Here is an 11,870-nt window from a genome sequence, read left to right as displayed (position 1 = left end):
AAGATCATGACCTGGGCCGAAGTCGGACGCTCAACTGACTGAGCCACCCAGGCGCCCCCATAAGAGATTCTTAAATACAGAGAACAGGGGCACCAGCAACAGCAAAATAACAGGGTGGGGGTGGTGTTGATGGAAGGGGCCTTATCCCATACAAAGAGAAAAACGACAGGGGCAAGGAAAAAGAAAAAATTGACCAAGCTTAATCCAGAGAGATAGAGAGAGGAAAATAAAGAAGGAGATATAGAACAGGTAATAAAGAGAATAGATTCAATATGTCTGCTTAAACCAACAATCAGAATAACAAGACTAGAGGAGGGAAGAAATAAAAAGGAGGAAAGGAAGAAAAAAATATATATGTATTGAGAATTGTCCAAGAATTAAATTAGAAAATGCAAAACCACCGGGTGTCTTGGTCTGCCTCATCAGTGTCAATCCCGCTCCAGTAGACAAGCAGTTACCAGGAGTGGAAGGGCGTGCCTTGGTGTAGGTGGGTCCTGTCTCCACTCTCCCTGCAGTCCATTCCCTGAGGCCCCACCTTGTTGGTGATGGGGAGAAAAATGGTGACACTCCAGTCCCCTCCCCAGACCAGGTGCCCCAGACTACTCTGTTCAGGTCATCTTCACAGTGCTATAGGTGCAAATGTGGCAGTTTGTCCGCTCTGCCAACTCCCACGCCTCCCTGGCACTCAGCTGGGATTTAAACCCGATGTCTTAGAAGCCACTCCATGTGCTCCAGTTCCAGGGAAGTGCCATGGATATATGGCCTCTGACTGGTGGGCACAGGCAGTCTTTGTCCTTTGAATAGTTATATAACTTCTTCCCTCTGCACTCCAGGGAGGGCATTGCTTTGTCTCACCACAGACTGTGCCTGGACCACTTACTGAGCCCAGAGCTGGCTCCTCTCCTCAGATGCGAGAACAGGGCAGCCGGCCCCATTCTGGGGAAAGCCCAGCAGTTAGAGGTTGGATCTATGTCCATCTCTGTCCATGGTTTCTCTCTTGTCCAGATACAGCCCTGCACTTCCCGAGCCTTTCTCTTCCCTTTGTCTCTGCGCAGGAGATCCCTTCCATCCATGCTTGTGTACACTGCCCGTTTTCTCTCTCCCAGTTCACAGTCACATACCTATGGCCTGCCAGGTTGTCCCCATGAACCCCTGGAGATGTCTCTGTCACTCTGCAGCCCGGACTCTTGGAATTCAAAGTCCTTTGCCCTCAACACTGCTGTGTTTGAGGGACGATGGAACTTCAGGTCCCCCTACTTCTCCACTATGTTGGATCTCCCCAGTGTTTGTTTATTTTTGTGAGAGAGACAGAGAGAGAGTGAGAGAATGGGGGAGGAGCAAAGAGAGAGGGAGACACAGAATCTGAAGCAGGCTCCAGGCTCTGAGCTGTCAGCACAGAGCCTTATGCTGGGTTTGAATCCACCAGCCGTGAGATCGTGAGGTCATGAGATCATGACCTGTGCCGAAGTCAGCAGCTTAACTGACTGAGCCACCCAGGTGCCCCTGTTTAAGGCTTTTACCTGTGTTCTATTAATTCTAGAAACAACTCCATTTGATGTAGTGTCTTTTCATATGCTTATGTTCATATCAGCAAGCAGGTGTGGGGAAATTTGGTGCCAGGGTGATGTACCTGAGTGCACACACACTCAACCACTGTACTCTAAGGGTCAGGTGCTTTACATGGGCAGCGATAAAGCTAGAACAGTTTATTTAACAGCTTTCAGCTGTGAATAGTAAGATACCTGAAGTTGAAGTTACTTTTCTCCCTGTTCCCTTTCGATTACAAGTTTGTAAGGTGTTTGGTTTTTTGCTATTGTCAAACTAACGTAATTATTTTTTTCTTTAAGCCTCTCTATGGCTTACTTCAAGCAAAACTTCAGCTCATTACACATGCATATTTTGAAGAGAAGGATTTTTCCCAAATTTCCATTCTAAAGGTAATTATATCCCTTTAGAGATGTATTTGGTTGAAGGCTGTTTTATGAATCAAGTAAATCCTGTAAATAATATTGTGAAGATAATCTTTTGTTAGCTTAAGAAAGACATAAGAATATCAATGAGACATAAGAATGGCAATGGAGTTGCCCAGAGTGTACAGGTGATACTTACTAACTTTAACCATACTGCCTTGTATTAAGTAATGACTACAAAGGAGTGCGATTAACATAAAGTTCCTCTGTTAATGGATAGTAGCTCTCTTGCTATGGCATTGCTTTTCTAAATTTGCTTTATTTATATACTGCATAGTATGTTTATGTATTAGTCTTCTGGTTTCTATCTCCCAAAGCAAAAATAAATAAATAAACAGATAAATAAAGACTACATGACTATTTTACTAAAGATGGATAACGTGTTTTTCTTAGGGCTGCCATGAATGTGTAAAACATGGATCTCTCCTGGATCCTAGTGAGTGTAGGACAATTAGGTGTTTACCAAGGAAATAGAGGGAACTTAGCCTACACTCCACACCACCATGTGAATGAGCTAAGCTCTAAAATGAAGAGGAAGAGAAGGAGGGAGTGCTGGACACTGGTAAGGTTTCAGAGAGACCTTGATTATTTCTAAATTTAGGGTCTGGCAAAACAAAAATGTCTAGGTTAAAGAACCAGGTTTTTTTCCTGGTCATTATACTTCAAATTTAGTGTTTGAAATGATTGTAAAATGTAAAATTGAAATCTATATTTTATAGGAGCTTTATGAACATATGAATAGTTCCTTGGGAGGAACTTCATTAGAAGGATCCCAAGTATATCTTGGTAAGTAGCTTTTTTACAAATCAGAAATCACTTCTTTTTGTTTGGTAAACCAAGTTGCATGTAAAAAACTTCATCATCAAAATTAATTTTCTATAAGGGATCTAAATTTAAATTCTTCAGTGTTTGATGTTACTGTTTACTTACATATTTTCCTAACCATTATTTGTATTGAAAAGAGTTACAATGTAATTGTACCAATATATAGAACTGCTACTGTATAAAGCAAATTTCTGCTTTTCAGAGTAATAGTGGAAGTGTTTTCTTTTCCTTATGGTAATGCTGGCAAAGTCAATTCCTTTCATAACAGGGAGAGCAAGAGAGATCTGCTCAACTCTTTTCTAGCCTAAGATTTTTACAGTAGAGGGTTTTTTTAATACTGTTTTGATGGTCCAGGATATTCACTGGTGTCCAAGGTGCTCAATAGGCACTTAATAAATATCCTTTTTATGATTAGGAAAAAAGTTAGCATCACATAGTAATTGGTGTTCACTCACTTGGTTCCTATTTTAGGAACCAGTGAAGTTTGGTTCAAACTTCTTCAAAGTTCACTAATTATGAAGGAGCCAAACTGTGGTATTTCCCTTTTATAATCCTGTGTATAATGTAAGCTGATCATAAAACCCCTAAGAATATATTTTTCTCTGAATATTTTCTCATGTCCTGTGACAGATGTTCAGAGAAGAGAGAAGACTGTGATATAGAAGTAATAGCCATGGTGTGTGGTGACCAAAAACCATGTTTAAATGATTGACCGCCGCTATAGTATAAGCTTCATAATGTCTAAACTTGTATGATTTGTAAGATACTTGTATAATGGGGAGAAAACAGTGGAGCTGCACCGTCCAAAACAATAGCCATTAGCCTTATATAACTATTTACATTTAGGTTAGAATTAATAAAAGTTAAATAAAGTTGAAAAGTCTGTCAATACACTTGCTATGTTTCTTTTATTTATTTATTTATTTATTTATTTATTTATTTATTTATAGAGCATGTGTGTGTGCGAGTGGGGCAAGGGCAGAGAGAGAGGGAGAGAGAATCCCAAGCAAGCTCTGCACTGACAGTGCCAGGTTTGCACTCATGAACCTGAAGATCATGACCTGAACCAAAATGAAAGGTCGGACACTTAGCTGACAGAGACACCCAGGCACCCCAACTTGTTTACATGTCAAATGTTCACAGGTCACATGTGGCTACTGTATTGGACAATGCAGATTTAGAATATTTTCATCATTGTAGAAAGTTCCATTGGGCCACATTGTGTTTGACCGTTAACAGTTATTTGGTAAATTCTTTCTTTGTTTTTTTGGTTTGGGGGGGTTTTATTTTGGGGTGGAGGATAGTGCACATACATGTACACCTGTGTTGGGGAAGGACAGAGAGAGAGGGAAAGAGAGAATTCCAGTGCAGAACCTGACACGGGGCTCAGTCTCATGAACCATGAGATCATAACCTGAGCTGAAGTCAAGAGTCCAACATTTAACTGGCTGAGTCACGAAGGTGCCCTGGCTATTTGACAGATTTTGAGTGTATGTGTACATGATGTGATGTTACATAAATATTTTAATATTTACATATTCTTACTATTCCTGTTTTTTACCCATCTTTTTTTGATGGCGAAAAAAACTTTCTTAAAGAAAACCCATATGTTGTCATCACAGATTACCTTTCTTGTTAACATTGTAGGTCTGTCTCCTCGAGATCTTGTGCTTCATTTTCGACATAAGGTATGATACCTTATTTAACTTACGATGTATGACATCAGATGGAAATTGTGGTATACCTAACGTTTTAGTTCATCTAAGACAGTTCTCATAAGGATAAAAGTTAAAAGTGTTGGTGGTGTTAGTGCTTATCTGATAGATAAAGTACTGTATAGGAATACTGTTAATTTCTGTGTAAGATAGGATACTTTTTTCTGTTGCTTTTGAAATTTCAGATCTCATGAAGTTAGAGTGGAAAGAAACCTGTTTTAATCTTGCAGAACACTTTATATGTTGCTCAGAGTGAAAGATTTTCCCTTAAAATATGCTTACGTTTTCTGATCTTTATTATTAAAGTATATGTTGACTGGGACAGATGCACATTGGTGATTAATTTAACAAACATTTATTTAGTATCTGCTATGTGAATGCCCCGGACATCCAGAAATAAATGGTCCCTGCCTTTTAAGGAGTTGGCATATATTTTGAGCAGAAATGCGTAACTCTTTCCAAAAAGCACAATTTGTTAGAGAATTAAGTGGTTCTCACATTTTTAAGAAGATATAATTTTTAATTTTTCAGCATAATTTTCAGTGTATTAATAAGCATTATTGCTAATATTAATGATTAAATCATCTGTGGTTATGTTTGAGGAAGGGAAAAGGGAAATGAATAAAAACCATGGTTTCTTATTTTAATAATTTTAATATTTTTTCTTTAGGTGTTAATCCTGTTTAAACTAATTCTTCTTGAAAAAAAGGTGAGATTTGAAGGAATGGGATATATAACAGTTACTGACCTTTCTTAAATACTATATAAACTTAGAACCTAATGGTAAATTATAAATTAAGACCCTTTTTTTTGGCCTGTCAAATTGAGGTAGACTGATGCGCCTATTCTTGTACACTACCATAGAAGTATAAATTTGTGTAGTCTTTTCTGGGGGCAGTTTGACAGTATCCAGTTATCAGAATAGTTTTGATTTCAGGGAACATAAAAGCCCAACTTAAATAATATGAAAATGTATTGGCTTACTGCAGACTTCAGGGCTGGTTTGTTAAATGGTTCTACAGTATAATTAAGTACCTAGATTTTTTTCCATCTCTTTGCTCCACAGTCTGCAGTGCTGGCTTTATCCTGAGCCTGGTTTCCCTTATAGTGTACGTTAACTGCCAATGATAATTGGTCTATATGCTTTCTCAGTTATAACTGGTGGTAGAGATAATACCTATTCCCAAACCATTTAATAAGAATCTTCCTTTCAGTTTGTTTAGACCCGTAAGGCCATGTGCCTGGAATGAACAAAAAATTGTTACCAAAGTAGTACGTGTACTGGTTGGTTTTCACTTGGGGTCCAGACCACTCTCTAGTACAAAGAGATGGACTTGTCATAATTTTAGACCGAGAGTCTACAAACTAGGCTCCAGGGCAAAATCTGGCCTACCACTTATTTTTATAAATAAAGTTTTATTGGAACACAATTATACCCATTCATCTACTTATCACTTATGGGTATTTTTGCAGTATAGTGGCAGAGTTGAATTGTCACAACAGAGACTACATATATCGCCTGCAAAGGAAGAGTACTTACTATTTAACGCTTTATAGAAAACATGGGCTTCACCTCTGGTTGAGACTAATCAGGAGCCACCCTTGGATCTGCGGCCAGTTTTTTCTTTTTGTTTTAAGTTTATTTATTTATTTTGAGAGAAGCGAGCACACACAAGCCTGAGCAGGGAGTGGGGGCAGAGAGAGAGAGAGAGAGAGAGAGAGAGAATCCCAAGCAGATTCCTCGTGTCACTGCAGAGCCTGACATGGGGCTATATCTCACAAAACGGAGATCATGACCTGGGCTGAAATCAAGAGTTGGATGCTTCACCTCATAAGCCACCCTGGGACCTCTGGGGCCAGCTTTATATACCATATTACTGTGCTGAGCAGAGTAGGGTGGAACAGTTGTTGAAAGTCAGCCATTTATAATGTCTAGCATGATATGTTACCTTCAAAGTATTTATTCCTGGAGCACTGGGTAGCTCATTTGGCGCCCCAACAATGTTTTAATTTCTTAAAAGTTTTTAATTATTGTAAAATACATGTAAAATATAATTTACCATCTTAACCATTTTTAAGTGTAGAGTTGAGTGGCATTGAGTACATTCACATTGTTGTGCTGTCATCACCACTCACAAACTCTTCATTGTGCAAAACTAAAACTGTACCCCTTAAACAAATAACTTCCCATTCTTCCATTCCTACTGACCCTAACCCTTCTACTTACGGTTTGTATGAATCTGGCTACTCTGAGTTTCTTATATAAGTGAAATCATTCAGTATTTGTCTTTTTGTGACTTGCTTATTTCACTAAGGATAATGTCCTCAAGGCTGATTCATCTGTCAGAATTTCCTTCCTTTTAAAGGCTGAATAATATCCATTGTATGTACATAACCACATTTTGTTTATCCCTTCATCCTTTGATGGACATGTGGGTTGCTTCCATCTTCTGACTCCCATGAATGTTATGCATACATCTCTTCAAGTCCTTGCTTCCAATTCTTTTGTGTATATACCCAGAAGTGGTATTGCTGGACCAAATTGTAGTTCTGTTTTTAATTCTTTTAATGAACCACCATACTGTTTTCCCTAGTGCCCATACCATTTTACATTCCTTCCAGTAATGCACAAGGGTTCCAATGTCTACATCTTTACCAACACTTGCTATTTTTTAGTTTTTTGATAGTAGCCATCCTAACAGGTATGAGGTAGTATCTCCTGGTTTTGATTTGCATTTCCCTAACGGTTAGTAATGTTGAGCTTATTGGTCATTTGTATGACTTCCTTGAAGTCTGCTTAAGTCCTTTGCCCATTTTTTGATCAAGTTGTTGGTAGGTTTTTTATTTGCTGAGTTGTAGCTTTCAGTCTTTGTTATTGTAACTCATAATAAAAAATGCTTTACATTGCAACCCAGAGCACATATTGATATACGTAGCTGAAGCAAAAGTCTTGCAAAATAGAACTTAGACTAGTTACATGCAGTGGCATTTATGATCATGTATCTTTAATGTGGCAAATCACAGGTACATTCTTTTCATATTGATTTGATGAAATAAGTCTGTCCTTTAATGCAACGTTTGGTTTCTCCATACTTGCAAAGCGCTCCTCAAGATTACTCTATAAGGAAAGTATAGACAATTGTGGGTTCTGTGCTCTGTGCTCTGTCAGATAGCACTTTAGTGTCGCTAAATGATTTGTTTATAACGGAAAAAAACTCACCTAAGCAAATCTTTGCTTGTTTTTTTTTCCAACTAACTTAATGACCAGTGTTACATTTAATGCAACATGTATTCCTGTTTGTGATTTTTTTTCTCAATTTTTATTCTGAAAAATGTCAAACCTACAGAAAAATTGATAGAATCCTGTAATGAACTTCTATACTTTTGATCTGCATTTACCAATTGTTAACATTTTGCCACTTTTGCATTATATTGCTTTATATATGTTCATTTCCCCCCTGAATCCTAATAATTTTAAGATCATGGTACTTCACCCCTAAATACTTTAGGATATATTTCTTTTTTTATTTTTTAGTATTTATTTATTTTTGAGAGAGAGAGACAGAGTGTGAGCAGTAGAAGGGGCAGAGAGAGAGAGACACAGAGAGAGAGAGAGAGACAGAATCCGAAGCAGGCTCCAGGTTCTGAACTATCAGCACAGAGCCCAATGTAGGGCTTGAACTCACAAGTCGTGAGATTATGACCTTGGACTCTCAGCTGACTGAGCCACCCAGTTTTGTTTTTTTTTTTTTCCCTTAAAGCATCCAGACTAGGGGCACCTGGGTGGCTCTGTTAAATATTTGACTCTTGATTTTGGCTCAGGTCATTGACCTCACGGTTCATGAGGTAGAGCCCTGCATCAGGCTTTGCACTGATAGCACAGAGTCTGCCTGGGATTCTCTCCCTGTCTGTCTGTTCCTCCCCTGCTTGCACTGTCTCTCCCCAAAATAAATCCAGACTAGTTAAAGTTTAAGATTAAATTTGCCTGATTATTTTCTTGTGACTAGTTACAGCTTAAACTTCTTTGGCAAGGATACTAAACAAGTGGTGGTGTGTCCTCCATAGAGTTACCGCACCAGGAGCCTCGTAACTGGTGGTACTATCACTGGTGATGTGAAACTTAATCGTTTGATTAAGGTGGTAGTCGCCAGATTTCTTCACAGTGAGGTGCTTGTGTTTCTATTTGCAACTAATAGCTAATCTGTGGGATGATAAATTTGAAGCTATATGAATAGCCTCTTGCCCAACAACCTTTCAGAATAGTTCAGCTTCCATTGGTAATTTTTAACTGAATCATGGTGGATGCTTGGTGATTTTTTTTATTATTCTTTCATTAATGCTATATTTATTAGCTGTTACTCCTGTAAAGAATTTTCCCTTCTCTACTCCCCCGCCTTCTTTTTTTTTTTTAATATTGTTGACTTATGGATTTTCTAATTTAATTTTGATTGAATCCATTTCAGGTTCTCTTTTATATTTCTCCAGTGAATAAATTGGTGGGTGCCCTGATGACTGTGTTATCCCTTTTTCCAGGTAAGAGGATAACAGTATTTACTCTTATTTAATTTGTACTGGAACTTTCAATGATAAAAATTTTTCAACAATAAACTTGTTGGGGAAAATATTTTTATTTTAACATGATTTTCTTCTGACAGTGGATTTCTCTCTTTTTTGTTGTTTTTTGTTTTTTAAAAAGAGAGAGAGGAAGCACGATTAGGAGAGGGGCAGAGAGAGGAGACAGATCCTAAGCAGAATCCGCAGTCCTATCGGCACAGAACCCAATGCAGGCTCAGCTCACAAACTGTGAGATCATGACCTGAGCTAAAATAAAAAGTCAGCCACCCAACCAGCTTAGCCACCCAGGCGCTCCTGAGTTTCTTTCTTTAGTATGAGATTTTTCTTGTCTTTCTTTTTTCTATAATTAAAATATGTGCAAGTGTAACTTATTAAAAAATTTTATAGGAGAGTTCCTCTAGTTAAAATGGAATATGCAACTCTTATTTTCTCCCACCTTATTGTAAGCCTAGATGTTCTCCAATGTTGTGTGTTATAGGCATGATTGAACATGGTCTCAGTGACTGTTCTCAGTACAGACCCCGAAAGAGTATGTCTGAAGATTCTGGGCTTCATGAAAGTAATCCACCTGCAGATGGTTTTGTTTCTATGTCTGCTCCTGACATTTTAAATGCCAATTCAGGAACTGCTAAGAAAATTATGACAGGAAACCATGGAGAAGATGCTGGCATCAAGACCGAAGAACCTTTGCTCCAAGTAGAAGAAGACCACAGTAAAGGACAGGAACCCAATGATACCAGTCAATATTTGAAACCTCCTTCTCGCCCATCTCCAGAATCTTCGGAAAGTGACTGGGAGACCTTGGATCCTAGTGTCTTAGAGGACCCCGCCTTGAAAGAAAGGGAACAGGTTGGGTCAGAACAGACAAACTCATTTCCAAAGGAGTCTGTGCCCTCAGACAGTCCTCCGATTACTGTACAACCTCAAGCCAATACAGGCCAGGTGGTCCTGATACCAGGGCTAATTTCCGGTTTGGAAGAGGACCAATATGGCATGCCCCTGGCCATTTTCACAAAGGTAAAGTTTAGCGTTCCTTATGTTCCTTATTGAGGCCCTTAAAGAAACTGACAAACTTTTAGAATTTAACTTACAGTGTTGAAAACATTTGCAAGTCTGAAAATTTTCCTTGAAAACTGTAAGATACATGTGTATAGTGCTATGGTTGTCTCTGACCATAGTGTCATATAGGCCAGGTACCATCCTAAGTTCTAAGTTCTTTTATCTATGATCTTGCAGTCTACTGTAAAAGACAGATACATCTGTCTAGTACCTAGAGCAAGTTTAATGATTTTCTCCAAATACTATCCTTCATCCATGAAGTAAAACTTTATGTGGAAAAGAAGGATGGGTAACATTGACTTGAACATGTGTTTGTTCCTGATAAATTCTTTCTGGGTTTATCCAGCTTTACAAATAAGTATTTGCCCTATGTCAGTAATGCTGCATAGTTAATGGAGAATGCTTTATTCATTTTGTGGCCTGCTGGGAGATTCTGAAATTATCTCAATTGATTTTAAATTATCTCAATTGTTTTTTATGATCGAACTATTGCACAGTTTCTTAAAGCTGGGATTTAGGAACTGTATGTGAGAAAGCCCAGGGTTCTCACACTACTGGGTATGGTCAGTAGCCAACAGTTATGGGTTTTCTGATCTCACATGTGGGTGTAAGAACTGCCTGTAGGTCTTGAAGCCTTTACGTGGCTGCGTTACCCACTGACCCTCCAATTTTTATCATTGTGTAGATACCAAGAAGGTGATTAACTGGGGAGGGATTTTGTTTTTGTCCATGAGGTTGCTGGATTAAAGCAATATAAACATATTTTTGTGGGCTGTCAATAAACCATGTTTGGCAGAATATTCTATTTGTGTGCATATCATGCTTGTCTTTTTTTTTTTTTTTGGTTTTATGGTTTATTATGTAATGATTAAGTTAACTTGTTATATAATTACAATTGTAAATGCAAATGCTGATTTCTTTCATGTCAGTAACTTTAGAATATGAAATATTCTTTTTGAGTTAAAGTATAGTTGACACAATGAAATATTCTTAAAAGTGAATTGTGTTTAGGCCTTTTTTTGTCTTGAAGATTATGAAAGACTTATACAGAAGGAATTAGGTTAGCCAAACATCTTAAAGTAATTTTAAAAATAACTGGAGAGAAGCTTGTATGCCCTGAGAATATTGTTGAAGGTAGGATATTGAGCTTTGAAGAGAATAATAAGCTGACTGGTCCCTTGACTCAGTTAGCATATGAATAAATAGAAACAAATTTCTACATAATAAGACATTTAGGTCTGGAAGAGATTCCTCCGCTCTCCAGCTTTCCAGTCTTCCCTCTGGTACTTGACATTGCCGGAGAATGATGCCTTTCGTGTCAGGCTTAGAAATGAGGCTTACTGAATGACTGCCGCAGATCCCAGATGCTAAAATATGTTTGAACGTGTCCCGAGAGTTGATTTCGGAAGTGTGGAGAGGAAACCTGGGTGCTGAGGGAGAGGAGATGGGATTAGAGGCAGATTTTGGGAATAGTACCCATAAGATGAAGGGAAAGAAAGAGGAGGAAAATTAGAGAATTTTCCTCTATGATGTATACACTATGCTGGACTGTACCACTTTAGAGCCGGAGAAAAGTTGAAGGAAAATGAGGGAAGTGGAAAAAAGCTAAAGAAGAAGTTGGGATAGTATTTTCAGATGTGGAAGACCGTCCTGAGGGTTTTTCTTCTGTCTTTCCCTGCTTTTATTTGTTTGTTTGTTTTTACATTTTTGTTTTTTATGTTTATTT

The 11,870-nt window shown here is 38.2% G+C and overlaps 1 protein-coding gene across 5 annotated transcripts in view; it reads left to right on the top strand.

Moving 5' to 3' along the window:
- AVL9 (AVL9 cell migration associated) overlaps positions 1-11,870 on the top strand; it is a 63,446-nt gene that overhangs the window by 30,617 nt on the left and 20,959 nt on the right. For 4 of the 5 annotated variants that reach the window (XR_003903775.1, XR_003903778.1, XM_029925316.1 and 1 more), the window contains exons 5-10: positions 1,848-1,937; positions 2,690-2,756; positions 4,443-4,483; positions 5,181-5,219; positions 8,974-9,043; positions 9,564-10,102. Coding sequence is in view for 3 of the 5 variants with exons in the window: in XM_029925316.1 (XP_029781176.1) it covers positions 1,848-1,937; positions 2,690-2,756; positions 4,443-4,483; positions 5,181-5,219; positions 8,974-9,043; positions 9,564-10,102 (846 nt within the window). In the remaining 2 variants the exon portion in view is untranslated. The remainder of the gene's footprint in view (positions 1-1,847; positions 1,938-2,689; positions 2,757-4,442; positions 4,484-5,180; positions 5,220-8,973; positions 9,044-9,563; positions 10,103-11,870) is intronic. The other variant, XM_029925325.1, reaches the window with a different exon arrangement.

The sequence above is a fragment of the Suricata suricatta genome, chromosome 2 (genome assembly GCF_006229205.1).
Source record: "Suricata suricatta isolate VVHF042 chromosome 2, meerkat_22Aug2017_6uvM2_HiC, whole genome shotgun sequence".
Lineage (NCBI taxonomy): Eukaryota > Metazoa > Chordata > Mammalia > Carnivora > Herpestidae > Suricata > Suricata suricatta.
The sequence above is the reverse complement of the archived record's forward strand: the minus strand, read 5'-3'. Positions and strand labels throughout refer to the sequence as shown.